At 39.7% G+C, this 12,629-nt stretch overlaps 1 protein-coding gene across 1 annotated transcript; it reads right to left on the reverse strand.

Annotated features, from left to right (window-relative positions):
* Positions 1-7,054: 7,054 nt before the first annotated feature.
* On the reverse strand, positions 7,055-8,249 carry LOC104416027 (putative methyltransferase DDB_G0268948). The gene is made up of 2 exons (XM_039299245.1): positions 8,071-8,249; positions 7,055-7,783 (listed from the first exon to the last, which is right to left on the reverse strand). Exons 1-2 carry the CDS (start codon positions 8,218-8,220, stop codon positions 7,151-7,153), a joined length of 783 nt encoding a protein of 260 aa, XP_039155179.1. The 5' UTR covers positions 8,221-8,249; the 3' UTR covers positions 7,055-7,150.
* Between the last annotated feature and the right edge of the window lie 4,380 nt (positions 8,250-12,629).

The following is a 12,629-nucleotide window of genomic DNA, read 5'->3' on the forward strand; positions in this document are numbered from 1 at the left end:
CTCAGAGGAGTTACGTGATACAAGTTCAAAGCAACACAACATGTAGCCGGTAAGATTTGTAAATACCCCTCTTGTCACACTTTCAGGACATCATTTACGTTGTCACTGTGCATTGGGATAGACATGGAGCATATATGTCGTATTTCACAAGCTAGTACTGTTGATTCTTAGAGGTGTATGCCATGTGTAGGTGTGGTACCAGAATTGATCTTTAACATGATGTTGGTAATTTATATGATCAGCTTGTTATACATGGAATGGGTCCACCAGTAATTGGGATGATAGGGAAAGCAGTTCATGTAGCGTGGTAATAATTTGTTGAGTAGACCCAGGTCAAGCAGACAACCTAGAGAGTGGTGGATCCGAAAGCTGTCATGTTGTTACTCTTGTGGTTTGTGACACGACTTGGAAGGTTTTGTTATGTGACACAGTAATTTCATCAATGACTGAGGCCAAAATTAGTGACAGTGAAAGAAGTGGAAGAGGTCCTGTAGCTGAAACTGAACGATATGACAATAACACGGCAACAGCGTGGCATGGGTGATGACATGGCATGTACGATGAATAATGTGGCATATGACATGACATGATGACATGGCAAAATGATGCAAATTAAGCGGCTCAAACAAGGTGTTGGGAGAGCGCGGCAATGTAAAGCGACGAATCACCACCTTAACTTGGCTGCAAACCTGAGATTTGCCGAGAATGTCAGCTTGGATTCAAGTGAAGGGATGCAAATAGGCATCTACATGTGTATGGGCGTTCAGAGGGTCAATCCCCGATGCTTGCAGAGGCATCGGTGAACCAAGCCATACTATTGCCAGGAGCTTGGACCAGCTAGCATGGCAAAACCAAGCATCCAGTTAAGCTGAGGACATGCATAGGATGCGTTTTAACCATATTTCAATATTTTGGTATTATTCATTGTATCTTCTTGAAATTGTTAAGGTTTGAGTTTTAGTTTGAGAAAAGCAGCATTAGAGGTTGAGCGAAACAGTAGATGAGAATTGGATGGAATTAGAGCTTGGAATGAGGAGCTTATTTTTTATGTTAGAATCCCCTAATTTGTAGCGGTATCGTTACTACTAGATCACTCTTTGAACTAGGCTAGGTAAATTGGGGTGTGTTGAATCTATTTCTTAATTAATTTTCTGGTATTTCGTGACTTTGTTAGATTGCATGATTTTATTGCACCATATTGAGTTTATCAAGTGAAAAAGAAGTCATGAAGCTTCATCATCAATTTTTGGGGGTAAAAATAGGTTCCATGTCATTTGAGTAATTGTGATAAGCACAGAATGAACTAAAAGCACAAATGGGAAGGAGAGTACTTCATCGGTCAGATGGTGAGTGATGTAAGAACCTTGACCTCGCTTTTGAAGTTAACACGAGTATAGCAAATTAAATTCCTATTAAAATGGAAATTTTTTATGAGAAATTTTCCATGGTTGTACATTTTAGATTCATTTTATTCTCTCTTCACTAGAATAAAGCAGAAATAAAAAAGCGAATAAAGCAGAAGAAACGGTTATGATCCACGAATAAAAAGGTGTTACCTGTTCCAATAGAGGATCCCCTGTTTCGGAAAAATTTGTTTCGACAACAGAGTCTGACGCTTGGGTTTGTGCGTTCAAAATCATCTCTCTGTAACACTCCCAAGTGATGCATGAGCCAGTGTCGAGTAACCGCCCACAAACCCATATATATATCACGCACTCCTTTGGTGTTTTTGAGCTTGATGCCTCAATAATCCTTTCCATTGATCTGCACCCATAGATGTCCAGCTTCTTTAAACGCTCTAACTTGTCAGTGCCCTCAACAACCTGCAGGTTCTCGCACCATGAAATTATTAATTTGTTCAAATTCTTCAAGTTTGACAAACCGTCTAACCTTTTCAACGAAATGCACTTTATAACATGAAATTCTTCCAATGCTTCCAACGTTGAAACAAATTGAATCTCTTGTGGCCCTAGCCAATCCGACAGATTGAGTTTTCAAAGCATCTTTAGGGAGCTTGAGACAAGGGACACTCTCCTCCAACAATCAGTCAACTCGGGAGCTTGTAGCTCATTGCATCCCAGCTCCTCCTCCGACAGACAAACCAAACTCTCGAAAGATTCACAGCTCTCAATGCGTAAGCTCTCCATCGATTTGAAGACACCGTGAAATTGAACTTCAACTAGCTTGCTGCACCAATGCACACGAACATATTTGAGTTTATTCAAACTTGATGCAATGGATATTCTTGTAACCGGGTTGCAACGTTCAAAAGCCAACTGTTCCAAATTAGGAAGCCCATCGAGTTCTACTTGTTTCACTTGAGTGCGGTCGAGCCATAGACCTCTCAAGTTTGACGGAAGTTGTTTCAGCGTTTGCAAGTCTACTCCACTAAGCCGAAGTTCTGCCAGCAAAGAAAGGGAACCCCACTCTATAGATCTTGTGCATACATTTAAAAGGTTCAAATTCATCTTTCTCAGTTTGGATAGTCTCCCAATACATGCCAAGTCGCAAGGTTGAATTATATTTGATTGCTCACCCTGACGAGAGCCATCCGATAAGAGCAGTTCAACTAAATTAGTAAGGTTTGAGACATCGGGAACACTTTGCAACGATCTAGAGCAAAGCCTTAGAGTGGTTAAACTTCTAGGGAGCTTCGGCAACTCTTGAATTTTATTGCAATTATATAATTCTAGCTCCATCAATGACTCTAATTTCAGAATTGAGTTAGGGAGTTCCCTCAAGCTCCAACAATTCTAAGAGAGAGGTGCTGAAGATTCTTTAGTTCCCCATTTTGTTTGGGCAATTTTTGAAGTCTCTCACAATGCGCAAAATCTAAGTAAATCAACCACCTCAGTTTCCCAATAGAGCAGCTAATTTTCATCAAATGAGAGCTACTCAATAAATCATCGTCTTCTTCTTATAAGAATAGTATCCCATGTGTCGAACGACAAAATGAAATGAAGAGAACCTTCAACTTCCTTGCCTCCTGCAGAAGACCATGAAACATCGGCACAGAGAATTAGATGTTTGTACAAGACATTAATATGGATTTAAGCTCCCAACTTGTATCCTTTATCATTTGATCCTCTCACTAAATGAGAAAATTAGACTATACATTCATTAAATTTGGTCCTTTATTGAATGAGAAAATTAGACTGAGGGGGATTCTAACTACCTTTTTCTTTTTTTTTTGGTCATAAGATTCTTACATACCTTGATTAGGCTTGTGACCGCATCTTCTGTCCACTCATAGCCCCAAGCATGGAACACAACCACGTTTTCTAGATGCAAATTGGTTGGCATAAACGGATAATCTTCGTCGACGGCTGTAACGCAATCGCCCAAACAAAACCATTTCAACTTGGAAAGACAGCCAGTGAAGTCGCCTTGCAAGATTGCGGTATCCAACCAAAGAAACTATAGATTTGAGAATCGTTTAATTTCCTCTGACCTAATTCTAATGATGGCAATTTTTAATTAAATGAACATAGCAACAATCACTAAACAACGCGCATTTCATGAACCTTACGTACACATGATTTTTTTTATTTTTTTAATAAACATGCAATCTATCATAATATGGAAGAATGCCCTAATTCTAATTTTTTTTTTCTTATTCTTTTATGAAATTGAATTAAAATTGCCAAATAATTAAACATGCAATTCAAATTTTTTAAAAAACTAACATCCTAAATGAATACATTTTTATATTTTATGTTTTTTCAAAATTCGAAATAAAATGCCTATTCTAAATATGCAAGATAACAAGAAATATTCTAAAACAAACATAATCCTAATTCAAATATTTTTTGAATTTTTTTTTACGAAAATAAAATTGATTCAACCAACACTACAGCAAATCAAACAAAATAAGATTGATATCAAAAATTGACGAATCATATCTCGTGCATAAGATCGGATTGGCCAATTTTAAAATTAAATCACGTATCGAATTTGCGTGAGATTGGATTGTTGGTTTCACAAGAGATTGTAAGTCGAATTTCGGGCGCGAAAATTAGACTGTCAATTTCTAATTTTAGGGGCTATTTCGTGTCGAAATCTCAATCATACATTTAGGGAACTATTCCACTAAAAAACAAGCTATAAAAGAAAAGAATAAAAACACAATAAATAAATAAAAAAACTACCTAACATATTTTTCCTTTTTTTTTCTTTCTTTTAATCTTCTTCCAAGCCTTGTGCTCGTGGCGGGTCACCAAGGGGACTGATCGTCGGTCCGGCGAGGGGAACTCTGGCGAGGGCGGACCGGCAGGAAAGGGGCGGCACCCGGGCAGCAGGGACAGCCGGCGGAATAGGGGCGTCGCGGTCGGAGGACTGCAGATCCGGCTCCGATGGTCGCTCGGGTGGAGGGCTGGCTGAAACGGATCACCGGCGAAGGCGGGGCGGCGTTGCTGCGTCTGGGCGGAAGGTTCAGCAGCAGAAGAGCTCGGTCGCTGGGCTGGCTGAAGCGACGCTCGCGAGCTCTGCAGGTGGAGGCACGGCTGCTGCAGGCGTCGGCAAAAAGAGATCGGAGGTGGAGGCACGGCGGAGCTGTCGGACGCTGGGTTGGGCAGATATCGTCAGAACAGGGGCGGCAGCGAGAGGCGGAACTTCGGACAGAGCAGGTGCGGCGAAGCAGCAGGCGGAGGCGTCAACACGGGTGCGGTGGCGCGGCTGGGTCGCGGCTGCGGCGGCGGTGGCGCTGGCTCGCCTGTGAGGCGGTAGCGCGAGCGGTGAGGCGAGCCGGCGGTTCGGGCAACAGGCGAAGACGCGAGGAAGACGAACAGTTTTTTTTTTTTGACTTTTTCCTTTTTCTCTTTTTTTTTTTCTTTTTCCTTGCTGATAGACTTTTCTCAGTTTTTCCTTTCACCCTGCCGCACGTAACCCCTTCCCTTTTCTCTCTTTTTCCACTTTTAACTTTTCGTGTTCTCTTTTTTTCGAGGAAGAGAAGCCCCCCATCCAATCGACCTCCGTGCACACCTATTATAGGCAAAAACAAACGTAATCTTTTATGAATATTTCTTCTCAGGAAGATTGCCTATAACCTTCCAATTATAAAAATATTTTTATTTTCCTCATCTCCTGAATATTCTCTACTAATTTTATCGTCTATTGCTAAAGATAAGATGCAATACCAATTCCAAAATCCACCGTAATATCATTTCAAATCTCCATTTATGTAATTTTTGTTATTAAAAGAAAATAGGTTCGACCTAATTTGCTCACTTCATGGAGCTTAATCTGCCTTGCCAAACTAGAGCTCATAAACATTAATTTAAACTCATCAACCACCAATCCAATAAATAAAATACAAAACATGCAAACTAAAAATAAATATACATAAATTTATATGCTATGCAATTAATATTTTTTCAGGGGTTAAAAATTAATCACTTATTTTTTAAATGCAATAAATAGATAAATAAATGGGTACCAAAAATTTAGGTGTCAACAATGATTTTTCAGTTTGATTTGGTTTCAAAAAATCAAAACCAAAACAAAACGCAAAAAATTATGGTTTCATTTGTGAACCGTTTTTTTTTTTTTCCCAAAAGGTACTTTTAAATTGAACCGAACCGCAAAAAAACTATTCAATTCGATTTGCTTTAACTTGAACCATTTTTTACTCACCCTTTACTTTTCATTTCGTGCAACACGTTGGTTCATGTACAATACCTATTTATAGTTGTGGCATATATACTGTACTCCTACAATATATATTTTTAATGCAATTTGTGCAATAAAAATTTTTGCCACTCATGTCGATTTTTTTAAAAATCCTAAATTTATAAGTTCCATATGTAGTATGTTTAGATCTAATGAAGTTGGTCTTATAGTGTTGGATAAGGAAGCTTAGCTCCGACACCAAACATTGACTTTCATGAAGCTACTCGTATATCACTTGTTGCCTATTTTGGCGTGAATGTAGTGGCAGCAACCCAAAGAGAATCGTACTATGCAAAGCTCATGAAGACACTATTACACTATGTTAACTCTCTCGCCTTTTAAAGTACCATTATTTTCATCATACAAAAACTAATTGGAACAAAATGCTCTTATAATACACTCTCTATTGACCGCTGTATCTCTCCCATGAAGCTAAGACTTTGAGAGCCTGCGAATGTTCCGCCACACCTACCCAAATTGACTTTTCAATTGGACAACAAATGTTCAACTCAAATGAAGTCTTAGCGTTTATGCATGGTCTCGCATAAGATTAGACTGTCTTAACCACCCTTTTTAGTGTGCCTTTAACCTCTATACACTTTACTCTGTTCCTCAAGCCTGCGAGTCAGCCCTACTAATTCTTCAGGACTTGCTCTAAGTTTATCACTCGTATAAAATAATAACAATAATAATCGAACGTTTGTAAGACGGTGCGTTATGGTCATTGAAAGAATTCCATGTCTACTTAATCACCCACCTTATTTGACTTAGTCAACACATGCCACTAAAACTTATAACAAAAAACATATACAGTAATAATTAACCTTTGAGTTTTTATATTTAACAACAAAATTTATAAATCCATTCATGTGGACAAATAGGTCATTTGAAATCATTTGATGTTTTTAAAAGTAAATTTAAAATAGTTTTGTTTGTGGTTCGTTGTCATTATATAACTTTTACTTGCAATAAAAGGTTAATTGCTACAGATTATTTTCATCTATGAACCAATTCAACTTTGAATTCCTATAGTAATAATTACAACATCTTCGAGCTAGCTATTAGATGAATCAATTGAACAATTCTAGAGAAACTTGGAAGAATCACCCATCAATTGTTTTAAAAGTTTCCGCTAGCCAGCCGTTAGATGAATAAGGCCGGATTCGCTTTACCTTTGAAATGCACATTCACTCGCTTCACTCAATTCAAGAGCTGTCAAGTTTTAAGTTCTTCGCTCAACCATGATTATTAGAGATGGCAACATGCCCCAAATCAAATGTACCTCTTATATTCCATCACCTAAAACAAATCGAACCTTATATAGCTCACAGGTAGAGCGTCAGCCTTGATCAAATGCTTCAGAGAGATGAGTGAACCACATAGAAAATGATAAAAGGATTAGCTAGGATTAATAAACAATGTGAAATGGCCTTATTATTCAAAGTAATTTACAAACATGCCCTCACTAATCATACGAGGAAGGTCACTTCTTCACTTTCCCTGCAAGCATAAAGGCTTTATAGACCACATTCCTCACGAGCTTTGTATCGCCCCAAGCCCTCTCAAACTCCCTAACAACCCCCTCACTCAACAACTCCACCCCCTGTTCTTTTGCCATCGCCACCGCGGACCACGACCTCAAGATCCCCAGGATTCCCTCGAAAGAAACCTCCGTTGGTATGTCGAGTGCCACTGGGTTCCCCTCGGATCCCAAACCGACACTTTCGAAAGGGAACGGCAATGTCTTGTATTGGTCGAACACGTACCTGACGTTTGGATTCCAGTACGGAAGCGTCGCGTCTAAGAACTTTTTAAGTATCGGATCGAAGGTAGGGCTAACTTGGATGGCTTGATAGCCCCAAACTGCAATCACACCCTCTGGCTTGCGGAGGACACGATTTAGGAGAGAGTAGAATTTGGGGAGTTCAAACCAATGGATGGCTTGAGCCACGGTGATTAGATCGACAGAGTTCTCACCACCAACCGTGGCTAACAATTCATCATCAGAGATGGATGGTGGAGTGTGCATGTACTGAACGCGGGGATGTGGGATGGCATAATTTAGCTGCGACTCACTCACGTCCGTGGCAATCACTTGCTGATAATGCTCCGCAACCTACATTTGGGGAGGGAAATGAAGCAAAGGAAACAAATGGCTAAGGAACAAGACGAATAAATATGTTATCTTAGAACAGAACGGTATAATCGTCTGCATACAGTAATTGATTGTTTACTATTGGCTGTGTAGCTAGCGGTTCATAAAAACAAAGGTGGAAATGAAAAGATTTCATCTAGCTTAACAATAAATAAAAAAGTTTTAGTTTAAATTAAGAAGAGAACAGTCATGTACAGAAGCGCAAGCATATTCGAATTCGCATGAGAAGAAAGGGAGACAGAAAAAACCCCAAGAGCTGCTTGACCATTGCCGGTGCCAACGTCCCAGGCCAAGGCTTGGCGTGGGGTGAGAGCGGCCAGCTTCTGGTACCACTCCCTCGGATACGTCGGCCTCGCATCCGCGTATATCTCCGCTTGCTTATCAAACAGCCCCGCCATCACCCTCACACAGGCACTCTCTCTCTCTCCTCTTCAATCGGAATTCTCTCATGCGAAACTCTCGAATAGGAATCTCAGCATACGAACGCCATGACAATTACTTGAAAATTTAAGGGGCCGTTGTTGACTTGGCTTAGAGTTTCAAGTGGAGCAAGGAATTCATACATATCATGCGAAACTTCTCGAATAGGAATCAAGTCAGCATAAGAACGCCATGACAATTACTTGGAAAATTTAAGGGGCCGTAGTTGACTTGGCTTAGAGTTTCAGGGTTTGTACAGTGGAGCAAGAAAACAATCGGAATTCATACATATCATGCGAAACTTCTCGAATAGGAATCAAGTCAGCATACGAACGCCATGACAATTACTTGGAAAATTTAAGGGGGCCGTAGTTGACTTGGCTTAGAGTTTCAGGGTTTGTACAGTGGAGCAAGAAAAATCGAACTTGACGTGTGAAATCCGACGAGAAGTGGAACAAATGATTCTGCAAATTGTAGGGATTTCAATATTTCCGCTTAGTAAGGGTCCGTGATTGAAGAATATGTAAAATTTGGTTCACTTATGAAATAGATTTCTTTTTTCCTACTTTTATAGACTTTGTTCGAATGGTACCTCCACTTGGTAAAGCTTGCCGGCTATAAGGTACGAGTTCTTTCGTTTTCTTATCTTCTTGGCCAGAAAGCTATATGATACTTGTTCAAATAATAATAGTTGACTGCATGAAAACTAATTATTTGGGGAGGATACGAATTCTCTTATTCAATAATTAAATTCAAATTCCCTCATCAATCGAGATTAGTGGGTGAAAATGGATCGTGACATGTCTTGACTTTAAAGATAGTACATTTGGTCAATTTATATTGTTTAAATAGAGATGATCAATTTTTTAAAATGAAAATAAGAATGAAGAGTATCGTAACATATTTACCGGAAAACCCCATGTTTTATTTGTAGCTCGGCACAATCTGGTGGGGTAGACCAACCACTTTAAAGCAATTCCCCGCAAATCTCAAAAGTCATATTCCCACCCTTTTAATGGGATTGGAAGGCTAAATTTAGTCTGATGTACAAAAATTAATTTACAATATCATATGACCACAATTCTCAAAAATTAAAAGATGGGTCTTTCATCCTGTTTCCAAGCTTTCTCACAATTTCACTTAAGAAATGTATATTGACAAATATCTATATGTACACATGAGTTTTAATAGCTTTTGAAAAAAACACATATAGCTATGATAGCTAGACATGTGCCGACATGAGACATGTGTTCTATTTATATATGTCGATCTGTTACATATTAAAGTTATTGGGCACACCTGAGTCATGTGAGCCATTGACTTTAGTAGCCTTACAAGGGACCCATATTATAAAAGAGATCACACATAAATGAGGTGAATGTAAAAGTTGCTCCATTACATATCAACTATCAAGAAAACATTTTAAAAAAAAAAATCCAACGGAAAGTTGGATCTTGAAGTTTTCAATGAGAGATTTCCCTATAAACCCGTGCCTACATCTCTACTATTAATATAACAAATCCAACGGTTATTTAACCTCATCAAAGCAATTCATCAAAAACCTTTAGATAGACTATGATAATCCATGAAATATCCAACGGAGTCTCTTAATAGTCAAAGCCTAGTTGAAATTAAAGCTGTCGAGCACTGATCGACACACGGCGACGCCGTTTTCCGCCAGTTTCGCCCCCGTGCCGCGAACCACCCTACTATCCGAATACTTGAGGATCTCCGTTCCTGCTCGGCACACCACCACCGGCTGTGATCCTCGGCTACATCATCTTTGAAAACCTCTTTTATCGAGCTGACCGTCGATCGCTGACGCCATCAATCGGCTTCAAAGGCGTGCAAGACGTGCTCTGCTTTACTCTTCTGTGCGACCGGGAGTTTCGTAGCGACGGATTCGCACTTGGGATCCATTCGTTCACTTTGATTCCGATAGGCAGTGATAACCTAAGTCTCTAGACTTGAGTTGGTGACGGATTATAGCTTCGTCGTCGTCCATTGACATGGTAATTTCATTCTCTTCTTTTCTGCTTCTGTTTTGGAGAGTTGTTGTGCCGAGCTATGTTCATGATACTCATGGGAAAATCACCGAAAAAACTGAGTTGTTACTGTAAGAATATGAAGAAAAATAAAAGGAGATTGAAGAACACGAGAGTGGAGAGAAGTTTTTGTATATTCTGTATTCTTCAATGATGTATTAATGAACATCCTTTGTAAATATAGTACAAGAGATTGTATGAACAAGGAAATAAAATATCCCACGAATCAATCTATCCTAGATTTAATTCTAATTGATCTGTACAAATTGGATCAGAATCAATTAAATATTCTGTCTAGCCGCATATCTTCCAACACTCCCCCTCAAGCTGGTGGCTTGTATATGTCTAAGACACCTAGCTTGTTCAGAAGATATGCATGTTGTTTTTGACAAAGAGGCTTGGTGAAAATGTCTGCTGGCTGTTCAGTTGTTCCAATTCCTCTTGCTTCAATGACTCCTTCTAAGATCTTGTCTCGTGTAAAGTGGCAATCAACCTCTATATGCTTGGTTCTCTCATGCACAATAGGGTTTGTTGCAAGTTTAAGAGCTGCATCGTTGTCGCAGAACAGCTTTGTTGCTCCTTGTACTTGTATTCCAAGGTCCTTAAGAAGACCTCGAATCCATACTATCTGACAAGTAGCTTTGGCCATAGCTCGATACTCTGCTTCAGCTGAAGATAGAGAAACTGTAGGCTGCTTTTTGGTCTTCCAGGAGAGTAAGGAATCTCCTAGCTTGATGCAATATCCAGTAAGGGATCTTCGACTCATGGGACAAGTTGCATAGTCTGCATCACAATATGCTGTTATCTCCATGTTACATCTTCTGGACATTAATATCCCAAGACCTGGACATCCTTTTAAGTATTTCACAACTTTATATGCAGCATTCAGGTGTGATTGCTTTGGACTGTGCATGAATTGACTAAAGAGTCTGGACTGCATAAGAGATGTCAGGTCTAGTCATTGTCAGATATATAAGTTTTCCGACAAGCCTTTGATAGCCCGATGGATCTTCCAAAATGAAGTCATCTTCTTGAGAAATTCCCTTATCATAATCTGCTGTGGTCAATTTCGTGTTCTGTTCGATGGGAATAACAGCTGGCTTGCAACCCGATAAACCTGTTTCGAGATAATCTCCAATATGAACTTTCGCTGACTTAGTGAAATCCCTTGTTCAGAACGGGCAATTTCAATGCCAAGAAAGTACTTAGGTGCTCCTAAGTCTTTAATATGAAAAATTGCATGCAGATATTTCTTAAAATCCCTTATGGCTCCTTCATCATTTCCCATAATAAGAATATCATCAACATATATCATCAGATAAATGGATGACATACCTTTAGTCCGTGTGAATAAGGCATAATCATGTCGGGACTGTTGGAACCCTGCTGTTGTAAGGGCGCTTGTAAATTTTGCATACCACTGCCTGGAAGCTTGTTTTAATCCATAAAGGGATTTTCGGAGACGACATACTTTCTTCTCCCCCTGTCTCCGTAATCCCTGAGGAACCTCCATATAGATCTCTTCATCCAAATCTCCGTGGAGAAAGGCATTATGGACGTCCATCTGGTGGAGAGACCAGTCACGAATAGCTGCAACTGTCAAAAAAGATCGTACGGTGACGTCTTTGGCGACAGGTGAGAATGTCTCGTGATAGTCGAATCCCTCCCGTTGAGTGAAGCCTTTGGCCACTAAGCGTGCCTTGAATCTTTCAACGGAGCCATCAGCTTGATATTTTATTTTGTACACCCATTTGCAGCCAATGGGTTTACAATTTTGTGGCAATGTGACAAGATCCCAGGTCTTATTATCAATCAAGGCCTGCAATTCTGCTTCCATGGCCTTCTGCCATCTTGGATCAGCAGATGCTTCATTGTAACTAGCAGGTTCCTTATCTTCAGATAATTTACTTATACAACACCTATGTTCTGATGATAAATTATTGAATGAAACATAGGACGAAACTGGATATTTGATACCTGGAGATTCGAAAGTAGCACAGACATAGTCTTTAGTCCAGGTGGGAGGTCGTGTAGCTCTACCAGAACGTCGTGGAGGATCTACTCTCGGAAGTGGAGAAGTTGGTTCCCCAGCTGGCGTAGGAAGGATCTCTTCAATTTTTTTTATTAACAGAAGAATCTGTGGGTGGATTCCTTGATATATCTGTAGGAGCCTGATTCCCATCAGAAGTTGGTCCTGCTTCAGAGGGATTCATCTGAACATAATGATCATGAGTAGGCACTGCCACTGGTATATAATTAAGATCCTGATGTGTTGTATCTTCCATCACAAGCCGATGAGGAATACTCAAGGCATCGGATTCTTCATGAGAGAGAGTTTTTTC

This window comes from Eucalyptus grandis, chromosome 8, assembly GCF_016545825.1.
Source record: "Eucalyptus grandis isolate ANBG69807.140 chromosome 8, ASM1654582v1, whole genome shotgun sequence".
Classification (NCBI taxonomy): Eukaryota; Viridiplantae; Streptophyta; class Magnoliopsida; order Myrtales; family Myrtaceae; genus Eucalyptus; species Eucalyptus grandis.